Genomic DNA, 14,858 nt, shown 5'->3' with positions numbered 1-14,858 from the left:
AAAAAAAAAAAAAAAAAAATTAAGGTATAACTCTCCTGTGATGGAATAATAATATTTTCGATAAGATCTTCATCAATTAAAGTTTATTATTATTTCCAAAATAAGTTGTAGTTAATAGTGTAAAATTTTGTATAAATTTTACCAATATAAACATTAAAATGTTGGCATTAAATAGTGCAGATTGATGAATGAATCCTGTTTATATAATTCGTTTAATCGAAACAAAAATAAGTTAATAAAATTCCATCAGAAGAACAAAGTCTAACGATTAAGTAATAATTTCTAAGTTTATCGCATATAATTGCTTAATAACGATTAAAATATTGTAATTAGATTTTAAGAAATAAATATAAATTTATTTATTAAAGAACAAAAATTCTAAATAAAAACAAGAGAGAAAGGAGAGAAAGAAATACTTTCTATAGCCGAAGTTATACATCACATGACGTAGCGTAGTATATAATAATAATAATATATATATATATATATTTTGAATTGTAACCAATGGGAAACGTCGAAGAATGACGTAGTCATGCCCATCCCTCTCATACTAGTTATAAAAAGCTGGAGTTAATTTTGCTCGAGCAACTTTACTTCACTTAATTTTAACGGTAACATTTTCAGTTTATAACTTTACCTTTATCTTTATTATTATTTTTTTTTTTTTATTTACGTTCGATGGCAATTGCTGGATTATTATTGAATTTAAATGAAGTGTAAACCTTATAAAATTTTGAATTTTAAGCCTTTAAACGAGGTTAAGTCGTTAAAATTTTTAGAATATTTCTACAAAAATATGAAACCGCATCACTTTAAGTGCCAAACTGTCATTTTATGAAGTAAGAAATGAAGAGAAAAGTGTAATTTTTAATGCTTTCGAGTAATTTTTAAGCACTAAAATTTCCAAAAAAATATATAAAAAATTTACTGTAAATAATTAAAGTTAAAAACTTGCAAATTCGTTCGTAATTCTCTTCGTAGAACTGGTATATTTACGAGTTATATAATAGAAAATTGGCTACTTTACGTGTAATTTTATACATAAATAATCATACTCACCGAGTTACACCTTATTAAATTAGTTATATTTTATAGTCTACACAAGACAAACCATACGTAGAGAATCGAGTGTTAGGTCATCATTAGATCATATATATATTCACCCTTCTAGAGCTTAATAAATGATCAAATTTACAAGTTTATTATATAAAACCGTATATATTATCGTACTTACTGCTTAATTATCTCTAGAACTTCATATAATTACTCAAAAATAAGCATATAAGTGGGTGTAGTTACGTCTTAAACCAGGAAACTAATCGTGCTAAATTTACGAATTATAGCTATAAAATTATACATTTTTGGAAACTACAACCTGTATTTTAAGTAAAATTACTTTCTTTATGTTATAGTGTGATTTCACCTCTAGAGAATTTAGTATTAGATTAGTTCAAGGACAAGGACTCAACTTGTACTGTACCATGTTACAAACGTCTACAGTGAGTTATGAACGTGATAACCCCACATAGCGAGTCTAAACATTTGTATTGTCATTAACCACCCACACTTTAGTAAAAGAAGAGATACAAAATACGTATATAAATAGGTCATAATGAAGCTACTAAGTCTCGTGAACTTTACTAATTTATGCAACGTGAAGTATGGCAATTCTTTACAACTTCCTATCAAGTTTCACTCGACAACTTCCTGCAGACATTAACCCGAAGACCACACGGATTGTGTGAAAGTTTATATCGGAATCCACCCACGTTTTGGACTTGTAATTGGACACAAGCCTGGACTACAAACCCGTTCGATAGATACTAGCTTTAAGTCTTTAAACGTATGTCAATGGTTTTGACGTTTTGTTTGGTTTAACTTTGACTAACTGTTACTTAAGATACGGATAGTGTTGACAGAAGTAAAGATTGCGATTTACTCCCCCACACTTCTAACGATTTTTTTTTCTTTTTTAAAGTTTCTAAGAGCGAGAAATTACATGGAGATAACGCGACTTCTGCTTAAAATATCTTCAAAAATAAGCTTTTAAATCATAGAAAAATAGATAAATTATTAAATTTTATACGTTAAAAAGTTATATTTTTTAAATTTAAACTTATATCAATCGGCGATTTTGCTCGATATCTGTCGATCGATCGAATCGACGATGGTGATGATTGACTAAAATCTCGATTTTTGTCAAGTTTATATGTTGAATGATTGATTTTAAAATGTTTAAATAATCAAAAATGATTATTAAATCGTTAAAAGATGCGTTTTTTGATTAGATTTGTTTAATTTTATTGCATTTTTTCAATAAACATTTCAAGTATTTTCGGTGTTAATTTCGATCTAATCTGGATAATCTCTTACCAAATCGAGTTTATTAAAAGAGTGTTTTAAACGTTTAAAAAATCATATTTTTTAATTAAAATAATGTAAATTTTGCGTGTTTTAAAGTTTATTTTAGTTCTATCTTGAGAATTTTACGTTTTTCTTTCAATTTTTTTTGCTGTAAGGAAGCTCATATGTCACCATTTGTCATCGCGTGTAACATAAACACGATACACCGACATATAACCCCCCCAAAAATTCCACATTTTTATCAAATATTACTGTAAAATAATAATTATATTTATAAACTAACAACAGTTTCTTCTTTTTGTGGGAGTTGTAATTAATCTAAAAAAACCAGTACAAGGATAGGGACGATGTAGAGTTATGTACAGAGAAATGTTGGGAGTTAGTCACGTGTATAGATGAGTCAAGAGTAAGTAATTCATCGTCTGTATTTTCTAGACAACGGGATAGGACCATTACTAAAATAGACGGGGTTTATATGTCATTGTCACTTTGTCTTGCCAAGCATTTAACGCCTCGTGTCCTTTGCCAACACTTCCTTAAACAAAAATGAATTAGGAAGTTTGCAAACAAACTCTATCTGTAACAATAATACGGGATCGAATTAAGAGTGAAAAAATGCGTGACGAATCGTTGTAACATACTCCTACGAAAGAAGATAACGGCGAGAAGTATCGTGTGTACTTATGTAACGCACACACTAAGTTACGCTGTAATTTCGAAGCAGGTGTTACGCTCTTATAAAAAACAGCTGTGAAAATTTTGAAGTTTATGGAGTTTCGAGTGCGTTACATAAGATTATGTGTCATCTATATGTTAATTTATGGAGTTACGAGTGAGTTACGCAAGCGTACAAAGCTTACAGACGATTGCGTTACATAAACTATTCGCATTTCAAGTGTTCGTAAGGTCCTGTTACGTCTCAGATAACTCAATCCTCTAATGATTAATTAACGGGTCATCTGTACAGTCAAGACAGTTACACAGATGTTCCTAATTAGAGATGATAATTTTCGAGGGTAAATTGATAAAATTTGAAGAGTAGATAGGACAAATAACTCTTTGAAAGTCGATAGAAGTGAAATTTTAACCTACGAATGTTTACACAGCGAAGGTGAAAGGTTATTAACCATGTTTATTCTATGAGAGGATCGTCATTGGTAGTGTTAGAAGATCCGATCGTCTTCGTTAGTGTGCGGATGACCAAACTGCAGCCACGTGTAGATATTTCTATTTTTGAGTATTCTTTAACACCGTACAAATGTTTATCCTAAAGGTCAAAGTACCATCCTCCACTCGATTTATGTCTCCAAAGGATAATGACGTAAATACCTCAGGATATCCCCCACCCTCTTTTTTTTTTAATGCATTTTTCCTGTAATTCTTGTATAAAATCTCTTCTTAATTTTAAGAAATTACATTTTTATTAATTAATGTAAGTATAATTTATCTGCGGGGTGGCTCAAAAGTCACTTAACATCGTTTTTGTTTGTGTGTGTGTGTGTGAATTCCAGGTAAATACTTGAATATGGATCAAAAAATGACTTCAGTTTTGTTACAATTTCTATTGTTGCTTACAAATAAGACGGGAATGGTTAAGTGACTTTTGGGCCACCCTTTATATTCTTCTTCTTTTTTTAATGTCTGGAGAATTTTGAGGGGAAAAAATAAATGAAAGGAAGCAAATTCTAGAAGAATTGTAAGTAAAAAGACAAAAAAAATTTATAGAAATTTTAAGTTAAAAAACAAATTTTACACCAGTTTTACACATAAAAAAATTCCTCAAAATCCCGATAATTTTATCGAAAGAAAACAGAAAATTATAGGAAAAAGAATCAGCACGTGTCCTAAATATTCTAAACATATTTAGAATATGAAAACATTAAGAAAATTCCAACAAAATTAATTTAAAAAAAATAAAAAAAAAACATTAAAAATACCGAAAGTTTATTTATAAAATTTAATGAAAAATGCTAGAAAAATCTCGAGAATTCATTTAAAATATTTACAAAAACATTTAAAAAAAAAGAGGTTCTTTAAAGAAAATTTAATCTTTATTTATTTATTTATTTAAAATTTATAAACAAATAAATAATTTTCTTTAAATTTACTTTATTTATTTCTATTTAAAGATATAATAAACAGATATTTTAGTGGAGTGTTTGCCGCTTACTCCAGTGAAATTCCTCAATAAATATAAAAGAAATTTCTAGTTTATTATCTTTATAAACGAGTATAAATTATATATTGATACTTAAAAATTTTTTTATTATGCTTTCCTGTAGCATCTTTATAGATTTATATAACATAATAATATGCACTTTGGAACTACAGTTAGTTCGTTTAACTCGAAAGTAACTATAACAGAAATTTTCATTTACACCTCTGTGTTTTGGGAAAGGAAGACGAGTTTAATGTTAACAATAAACTCTAGAATTAATGTAGACTCAACATGACTTAAGCTTGTTAGAAATTTGGGCAGAGTACTTTAATTTAACTTACTTAAACGTCTCGAGTTTTCTATTGATTTATGACTATATCTTCTTAATAATTTACTTTCTAACGTTTTAAAGATGGTTCCTTCCGCTTCTTTTCTGTTATTTTTATAGTTTAGATATTATTTTTTTAACGTATTTTATGTAATTTACTCTCTTTTAACTCGTAATTTTGAAACACTTTACCTATCTTCCAGCTCTCTTCTCTTCAATTTTAATTCAAATATTTATGTCTATTGTTGTTTATAATTTACTTTTCAACGTTTCTTACTTTTATATATTTACATTTTAATATTTTAAAGAGGAATTCTTTCTAATCTCTGTTTGTAAGATGTTAAAGATTGAATCTATTCTCTCCTCCTCCTCCCTTTCATTTCTTTCAAATTCAACATAAAAAAATAAATATTCCACCTTATCCAAACCGGAAGAGTTGGTCGGATTTCCTGTACGCTGATTTTTAATGTGTTTGTTAAACTAACTAAAGGAAGTACATAAAATAAAGGAGGATCTAAATTCTACAGAAAGAGCTGAAACTTCCTCGAATCTACGTGACTAATGGGAAGTTAACATTCGGAATTTAAAGGGCATTTCTCTAAAATTTTTTATACGTGTGATTAATTAGAAAACTAGGATTATTTTAAGGATTTACAGTTATCTAAAAAACATAATTTTCAGCTTCTAGATGACTGTAAAGCTCCAAAAAATCATAATTTTTCCTAATAATAGGTCTTAAAATGCATAAAATTAATATAAATGTAGCATATTTATGATTATAAAATGTGTATAAACTTCTTAGAAGCATATATTTCTTTATAATTATTACGAAATAAACTTCTAGAAAACTTATATAGGCCTACATCGTGCTGTAACATCATATAATCATTAATTTATACGTTTTAAGACCTATTAAAACNAATATATATATATATATATTTTGAATTGTAACCAATGGGAAACGTCGAAGAATGACGTAGTCATGCCCATCCCTCTCATACTAGTTATAAAAAGCTGGAGTTAATTTTGCTCGAGCAACTTTACTTCACTTAATTTTAACGGTAACATTTTCAGTTTATAACTTTACCTTTATCTTTATTATTTTTTTTTTTTTTATTTACGTTCGATGGCAATTGCTGGATTATTATTGAATTTAATGAAAGAAAAAGTCGTCACGTAAGTCGAATTTTTTTATTTTTAAATATAATTTACAGAACAAGTATTTATTTCCTTTCCATTTCTTTTATATTAATTAAGTAGTAAAAACATAAGAATTATGCAAAATATGTTCTTGTTCCATTTTCCTATTAAGTTTTGTTACTTTTATACGCTTACAAAATTAGGTTTTCAGTAGAATTTTTAAGGGTTTCTATACTAATTTCCTGTAAGATTATTTATTTTAAACATCCGTCTCCTTTCTACAAAGTGAACTTAACAGGGTATACACTTAACCTCTTTATTGTTTTATATACGAATTTTCCGATATGCCAGGTGTTAACCGTGATTACCGAAGTTAAAGCAGGTGATGAATTATCGGTTGTCCTATATTTACTTACCTAGGCATATAAAACATTACGCAAATAAACTGCTTTCTGCATAGGGAGGGAGGTTAAGTTGTGTTTACTGTATAAATGGCAATTTTATTATTATTATTATTATTATTATTATTATTATTAAACGCTTTGTTCTATTATTTACATACGTGCATAGAGGAAAAAATACTATATATTTATATTTTTAGAACGTAAGCTTATATAGTTTTCGTAAAGAAATTGGGTGGGATGTAAGTCCAGTTTTAGCCATTGTTACCCGCTTGTGACGAATTATTTTTGTGTAGAATGCATTAATTTTAATTAAATTTTTAATTAACTTTATTATAAAAAAATTATAAATGACGGGTTTATTTTTTTTATTATAAAATAAACCAATTTTATCGATTTTTGTATTGACACTGATAACGTTGATATAGCGTATCTTAATGGATTTCTGACAGTTACATCGAATTTATCGTTGCAGTGTCTTTCCAAAAAATTCACTCATCATCAACAGGACCAAGTCCATCGATCCAAGTCTGGACTTCAGCCTGCCAGTACGCAATCCAGCCGTCCATCGATTCTTCCTCTAGCGATGAAGCAGACACCTTCGATCAAGAGTTCTTGTGGCACCCCTTGTCCAAGTGATTGGACATGTAGTCTGTCGCCTGCACCTCAACCTTCCGCACCGAGTCCGGGTTCGGTGTTTTTTAATTCGGAATACAAGAGTGACGTCGTCTTTATGGTAGGAAAACCTCCGAATGTTTGGAGGTTTCCGGCACATTCCTTCATTCTCGCACCAGCTAGTCCATTATTCGAAGCATTTGCCAAAGGTAACTTTCATCTATCGGAAGAGAGCGAAGAATGTTGGATTATCGATATTAACGACGTATCACCAGATGTCTTTCAATCATTACTCAGGTAAGGAAAATCGTAGACTATGGTTACAATTTTTCTATTATAAATCATTACTAAAATTCGAAAATTTTGCACGATTCTAGGTTTATATACGAGCACGAAGTACCTCTTAATTCAGTATCAAGCGCTCTCCAATTACTGCACGCAGCCAATCGATTCGTGATGTACGAGCTTCAAAACCAATGCTTGCATTTTCTTCAGCAGAATATACAAGAGCAAAACGTGTTGGAGATTGCTCAGAATCTGCGATTGTTTCGTGAAAGTTCCGATCTTCACGAAAACGACTTAAACTGGAGGAACGAACTGGTTATGAATTGCTTTCGTTTAATCGACAATAGAGCGGAAAGTATTCTCAGGACAGAAGCGTTCGAAAACCTTCAACAAGAAATGGTTAACGATATTCTCAGCAGAGATACACTTGGAATAAGTTCAGAATTAGTGGCATTCGATGCGGTTACAAAATGGGCTTGCCAGGAGTGCAAACGTCAGAGATTGGAGCTCCGTCCCGAGAATAAACGAGCCGTCCTTTCCAAAACTCTCTACAACGTTCGCTTTTTCCAAATGACAACCGAAGAATTCATGCAAGGACCAGCGCAGTCGGGTCTCCTGAACGAAGACGAGAAAATTGCTATTTTATCGAGAATCAAAGGAGACTCCAGCAAACCACTGCCAGAAACACTCAACAATCCAAAACTAGGAGTCAAGCGCTTCAGAAAACCTCAACGAACGGATTCCACATTAAAGAAACCCAAGAAGTACGACAGTTCACCTATGAGCGAGATATCTTCGGCATCGTCAGTAAAGAGTCCAGAATATATGCATCCAATAAAAGAACCAGGAAAGAAGAATACGGCATGGAAGAAAGTCAAACGAGGAATGAGAGATTTCGTCATCATATTGCTTCAAATTCTGGATTAATTAATTATTTCCAGTATTACTTTTGAAGTTTTACTCATCCATAAATATTAGAATTTTTGTGTAGAATTTCTTAAAGAAAAAAAAATAACAAAAATTACCCATTATCTTTCAATGAATATTTCAAAAGTGTGAAGACCTTTCAATGGGCTTATCATCGTCAATGAATCATCTTATCGTGTACATAGTTTTGATGTGATTTAAAGACTTTATTTCGGTATTATTCGCTTGTACAGTTGTCAAATTTTCATTTTTTTCTAAAGCTTATTGTTATACATTATATTATTTTACGTTTTATTACGTGTTCTTTTTAATAAATGACATTTTGTGAGAGAATCATCATCGTATCCTCGACAAATCCACCGTTTAAAACTCTTGTTTAACAATATATCTAAACATATCTTCTTCGAAAATTTGTCAAATTTTCAAATGTTTTTATCTAGAAAAATAATTTATCTAATGTAATTAAATCAAAAAACCAAAAAAAATTACAAAATATTATTGATTGTAATTGTTAAATTTGATAAATATTCGTGAAAAAAGTGTACTTATTATATACTATAAATAAAATTTCGGCAGAAGATAAACAATAAAATAATTGTTTCTTGTCTACTATTTTCATAATTTATTGATATTAATTTCGTTATCTTCATTGCTGATAACTTTTAATATATTATGTAAACATTACAAGCCATCTTATTGACAAAGTAAATTGATATATATTTTTATCAGGAGTAGAAAAAGAACTGAAACATATTGATTACGTTATCAAAATTAAATTTTAAAAATAAAATTCGATAAAAATAACTTCATTATAAATACTGCAATTAATTTAGTATATTTTTATGTATAAATAATAATTTTACGGACGTATTAACTTAAAAAATGATCAATGCCGAATTTCGGCATTCGGCAATATTAAGCAATTTAAGTTCAATAATGGAGTCCGTTCATACTGTATTAATATTAATTGAATAATTTTATTAAATTTAATCAAAATTTAAACCGTGTAATTACGTAAGTATTGGATGATTTAAATTATACTGCTATAACGTATTATCATATGCAAATTACATATGTCGTATTCATTATATATTTAATTTGCTTTATCGTAAGGGGATAAAATGAATGTTTTAATTATTCTATTGATATAAACACGCGATTGATTATATATTAATTCAAAATTTCTAAATTTTATATAGATTTAATTGGAAACATTTAACATACACTGATAACGTTGATATAGCGTATCTTAATGGATTTCTGACAGTTACATCGAATTTATCGTTGCAGTGTCTTTCCAAAAAATTCACTCATCATCAACAGGACCAAGTCCATCGATCCAAGTCTGGACTTCAGCCTGCCAGTACGCAATCCAGCCGTCCATCGATTCTTCCTCTAGCGATGAAGCAGACACCTTCGATCAAGAGTTCTTGTGGCACCCCTTGTCCAAGTGATTGGACATGTAGTCTGTCGCCTGCACCTCAACCTTCCGCACCGAGTCCGGGTTCGGTGTTTTTTAATTCGGAATACAAGAGTGACGTCGTCTTTATGGTAGGAAAACCTCCGAATGTTTGGAGGTTTCCGGCACATTCCTTCATTCTCGCACCAGCTAGTCCATTATTCGAAGCATTTGCCAAAGGTAACTTTCATCTATCGGAAGAGAGCGAAGAATGTTGGATTATCGATATTAACGACGTATCACCAGATGTCTTTCAATCATTACTCAGGTAAGGAAAATCGTAGACTATGGTTACAATTTTTCTATTATAAATCATTACTAAAATTCGAAAATTTTGCACGATTCTAGGTTTATATACGAGCACGAAGTACCTCTTAATTCAGTATCAAGCGCTCTCCAATTACTGCACGCAGCCAATCGATTCGTGATGTACGAGCTTCAAAACCAATGCTTGCATTTTCTTCAGCAGAATATACAAGAGCAAAACGTGTTGGAGATTGCTCAGAATCTGCGATTGTTTCGTGAAAGTTCCGATCTTCACGAAAACGACTTAAACTGGAGGAACGAACTGGTTATGAATTGCTTTCGTTTAATCGACAATAGAGCGGAAAGTATTCTCAGGACAGAAGCGTTCGAAAACCTTCAACAAGAAATGGTTAACGATATTCTCAGCAGAGATACACTTGGAATAAGTTCAGAATTAGTGGCATTCGATGCGGTTACAAAATGGGCTTGCCAGGAGTGCAAACGTCAGAGATTGGAGCTCCGTCCCGAGAATAAACGAGCCGTCCTTTCCAAAACTCTCTACAACGTTCGCTTTTTCCAAATGACAACCGAAGAATTCATGCAAGGACCAGCGCAGTCGGGTCTCCTGAACGAAGACGAGAAAATTGCTATTTTATCGAGAATCAAAGGAGACTCCAGCAAACCACTGCCAGAAACACTCAACAATCCAAAACTAGGAGTCAAGCGCTTCAGAAAACCTCAACGAACGGATTCCACATTAAAGAAACCCAAGAAGTACGACAGTTCACCTATGAGCGAGATATCTTCGGCATCGTCAGTAAAGAGTCCAGAATATATGCATCCAATAAAAGAACCAGGAAAGAAGAATACGGCATGGAAGAAAGTCAAACGAGGAATGAGAGATTTCGTCATCATATTGCTTCAAATTCTGGATTAATTAATTATTTCCAGTATTACTTTTGAAGTTTTACTCATCCATAAATATTAGAATTTTTGTGTAGAATTTCTTAAAGAAAAAAAAATAACAAAAATTACCCATTATCTTTCAATGAATATTTCAAAAGTGTGAAGACCTTTCAATGGGCTTATCATCGTCAATGAATCATCTTATCGTGTACATAGTTTTGATGTGATTTAAAGACTTTATTTCGGTATTATTCGCTTGTACAGTTGTCAAATTTTCATTTTTTTCTAAAGCTTATTGTTATACATTATATTATTTTACGTTTTATTACGTGTTCTTTTTAATAAATGACATTTTGTGAGAGAATCATCATCGTATCCTCGACAAATCCACCGTTTAAAACTCTTGTTTAACAATATATCTAAACATATCTTCTTCGAAAATTTGTCAAATTTTCAAATGTTTTTATCTAGAAAAATAATTTATCTAATGTAATTAAATCAAAAAACCAAAAAAAATTACAAAATATTATTGATTGTAATTGTTAAATTTGATAAATATTCGTGAAAAAAGTGTACTTATTATATACTATAAATAAAATTTCGGCAGAAGATAAACAATAAAATAATTGTTTCTTGTCTACTATTTTCATAATTTATTGATATTAATTTCGTTATCTTCATTGCTGATAACTTTTAATATATTATGTAAACATTACAAGCCATCTTATTGACAAAGTAAATTGATATATATTTTTATCAGGAGTAGAAAAAGAACTGAAACATATTGATTACGTTATCAAAATTAAATTTTAAAAATAAAANGTTTATATAAATTTAATAAATAATTATATATATATATTTTTGTAAAGAATCATTAATATTTTTCGAGACAGGATATTTGTTTCCTCTTTCTAAACTTATTATCTTTGTTTCCGATCGAAGCTGGCTTTTCCCATGTAAAAGTAGAAGCATCACACTCATGTGAAGTATGTTCATAAACCCTTATCTAAAATATTAATTAAACACGTGGGGGAAAACCCAAAATAATCATATTGATTCAAAAACTACTAATTTAAAAAAAAAACCTATGCTTAAGTTAATTTTTCTATGATTGAAATTCTACTGGACGAAATGTCAAACGAGTTAATAATAATGAAAAATATACGTAAATGTTTTTAAATTTTATATGTTGTTAAGTAATAAACACTAGATTATTCCATTACTTAAATGAAATAGAACAATTTTTATAGCCACGTGTTTGTTGAAATGTACAATTTATTTTTTTAAACACGTGTGTAATGAAAAGGACATATTAAATCTGTATAAGATCGATGTATTTCGCGTTTAACTTTTGTTTCTAAAATAGAAATTCTGTTTAAATTTGGTACAGGAGTGTAACAGACTTTATATATAACATATATAAAAAAAATTGAGAATGAAAAATGCATTAAAACTGCCGACAGATGTTATAGCTAGAACTTAACTATACCCCTTTTGTATAGCAAAATAAGGGGGAGAGATAATTTGGTGGTGAATGAACCTTCTCCCACGTCATTTTACATTCGACCTTCCCATGCCGACACTATTTCATGACGTCATCCCGAAAACATATACAAGAAACCATTTTTCTCGTCTATAGATTAATAATAATCAAGATCTAATTTTGGTCCTTTCTCTTATGTACTTCCTGATTATCATCGACTCGTCATCATGAACGAATTATTATTATTATTATTAATCAAGTTTAGGGTGAGTTTAATTTGTCTTTCATTTTGTTTAATATATATAACTTTCTTCTATATATATATTTCTTTATAATCTTCTATCATAAAACGAGAGAAATAAAAAAAAGCATAAAATAAAATTTAAAATATCGCTTTACAAATTTAAGAAAATGAGGAAGTTCTTAAGTTACTAAAAAAAATTTTTTTTTAATACTAAGAAGCATTCTCTGGGATTCCTTTTGAGTAAACTAAATGTACACATATGTATAGTTTTAATGATAATTTTCTTTGATGAATATATATAAGTGACTAATTGAAAACCGTCCATTATCGATTGACTTTATTGTTGTGTACGAGGTCAATAACCTTACTCGGGTAAGTTTTGTAGGTTTGCGTGTTTGATACTCATTACAGCAAACAGTAGGAGAGTAAAAAAAGTATTTTTCTGGTTATAATATTTTATATAAACTTTTACCGTTAGAAAAATATAAATACGGTAATGATTTCATTCTAATTATCCTCTTATATCCAGTTTAAAAAATAAAAAAAAAATTGCTATAAAACAAACTTTATTCACCTTAAAATGTATAATTTTTTTATATTAAAGTTTTCTTTAAAAAATCTTTTTTTAATATTAAAAAAAAAAGTAATTTCTTCTAAACTTTAGCCTCATAAAAACACATATGAATTTCTCTATTGAAAATTAATGTTTATTATTCTCGAGTGAACAATAAAAAATAATTTATAAAGTTTAGAATATTTTTTTAAGTTAAAAAAAATACAAATTTTCTCTTAAAATACATAAAATTAATCTGAAATTTTGTAAATATTTTATTAATTTATAAAAGTTTTTCCCCTGTTAAATATGTAAATTTTTATGTTTTAAAAATATAATTTATTTAATTTAAAGTATACAAAAATTGTTATTTTTTTTCACCTTATTTTCGGTGAGATGTTCTTTGTCTCTAAACGAAATCCAATCTTCAATTGTTGGAAGGGAAAAAAAAAAAATTCCCCCAAAAACATTTCCACTTTCTAAATATATTCAAGGAAAAAAATTATCCCGGAGAAAACTTTCTATATTTAATTTTTTTTCTGGTAAAAAAAAAATTGAGAAATTTAATCCAAAAACTTAAAAACTTAATCTAAAAGAATAAACTTTTTAACTCTATTATACAATATATTATAATATTAAAAAAAGAATCTCATTCTTCTGTCAAGATATTAAGCCATTTCTTATCTCGACCTGGTCTAAAAAAAATGTATTCACATGTTAAATAGATAATTTTAAACTTTTTTACAATTTTTTAAAGATTTCTTTCTTTTTTTTTTTTTTTTACTTAAATATTTCGTTTTATTCGCTTGATTCTTTAAATAGTTTATTAGTGATTCTATGGAGTGATTTTTAAGGTTAAAATATATATATATATATATATATATATTGTGTTGAATAGGCATACTTTAATTATGATCTTGTATTATTAGAAATTGAACTTCTTATACGAATTTGAAAAAATAAAGTATCCTAACTTGTTCAGTTTCATTGAATTTTCATACTTTTAAAACTTTGAAGACTTTTCCACTGCAGAAAGATGAAAATACAGTATTTAATTTTGTATTTTATGTTTTACTTGTATTCATTCTCATTTACGATTTAGATCTAGACTTAATTTTTGTTGTCATCAACTCTCATTTAAACCAGCCGCTTTCACTGAAGGTCATGCTTACCCAATGGGAGAAGGCCGGATGGCGGAGCGGTAAAGGTGGCAGCCCACAACTCTGGGAGATGAGATCGAAAAATCTCAATAATTTTTCGGGGTGATCTGTCCGGATATGTTGGATCCGTCCCTCACCACCCGGTCGCCTCATTACGGGGTGGCCAAACCAATAATGGGCTTACGAAAAAGGCCCTATTAATACCCACAGGGCGGAAAGAGTTAAAAAATAAACCCTTAATGGGGGAAATTATTGCCGATCATATAGTCCCAATGTACTGATTAGTTTAATCGAGGCCTCGTTTCAATCTTATAACTTATGTAAAACAAATTCGCTAAAATGCTATCTTACCAGTGTCCGAGTAAATAAAATCGCAAGGCTGGTCGTGGGTTCTCGCTTCACAATGGAATTGCCCACGTGTCTCTACGGAGGAACCATTTTTTAATTACTGTATTTTTCAGAGTTAATTTTAACAGTAATTTTTGAATGTTTTGTAGAAAGAGGACATTTTTTTAAGTAAAAAATAGGGACATTTTTCATCTTGGATATGTGTATCTTAGACCCAATGGCGCAACTTTCTGCATAGAGA

At 29.5% G+C, this 14,858-nt stretch overlaps 2 protein-coding genes across 4 annotated transcripts in view; both read left to right on the top strand.

Moving 5' to 3' along the window:
* LOC111635621 (BTB/POZ domain-containing protein 2-like) overlaps window positions 1–8,344 on the top strand; it is a 14,495-nt gene extending 6,151 nt beyond the window's left edge. For 2 of the 3 annotated variants that reach the window (XM_023380634.1, XM_023380635.1), the window contains exons 2-3: window positions 6,867–7,303; window positions 7,384–8,344. In XM_023380634.1, the coding sequence (XP_023236402.1) occupies window positions 6,867–7,303; window positions 7,384–8,218 (1,272 nt within the window). In that variant the 3' untranslated portion in view covers window positions 8,219–8,344. Of the gene's footprint in view, window positions 1–5,972; window positions 6,027–6,866; window positions 7,304–7,383 lie in introns of those variants that run through there. The other variant, XM_023380637.1, reaches the window with a different exon arrangement.
* A 1,122-nt stretch (window positions 8,345–9,466) lies between these two features.
* Window positions 9,467–10,986, top strand: LOC111635623 (BTB/POZ domain-containing protein 2-like). The gene is made up of 2 exons (XM_023380639.1): window positions 9,467–9,945; window positions 10,026–10,986. Exons 1-2 carry the CDS (start codon window positions 9,620–9,622, stop codon window positions 10,858–10,860), a joined length of 1,161 nt encoding a protein of 386 aa, XP_023236407.1. The 5' UTR covers window positions 9,467–9,619; the 3' UTR covers window positions 10,861–10,986.
* The last annotated feature ends 3,872 nt before the right edge of the window (window positions 10,987–14,858 follow it).

This window comes from Centruroides sculpturatus, unplaced genomic scaffold, assembly GCF_000671375.1.
Source record: "Centruroides sculpturatus isolate CEXI.00-Female unplaced genomic scaffold, Cexi_2.0 scaffold727, whole genome shotgun sequence".
In the NCBI taxonomy this organism is placed as follows: domain Eukaryota; kingdom Metazoa; phylum Arthropoda; class Arachnida; order Scorpiones; family Buthidae; genus Centruroides; species Centruroides sculpturatus.
This window is presented reverse-complemented; position numbering and strand designations above follow the sequence as displayed.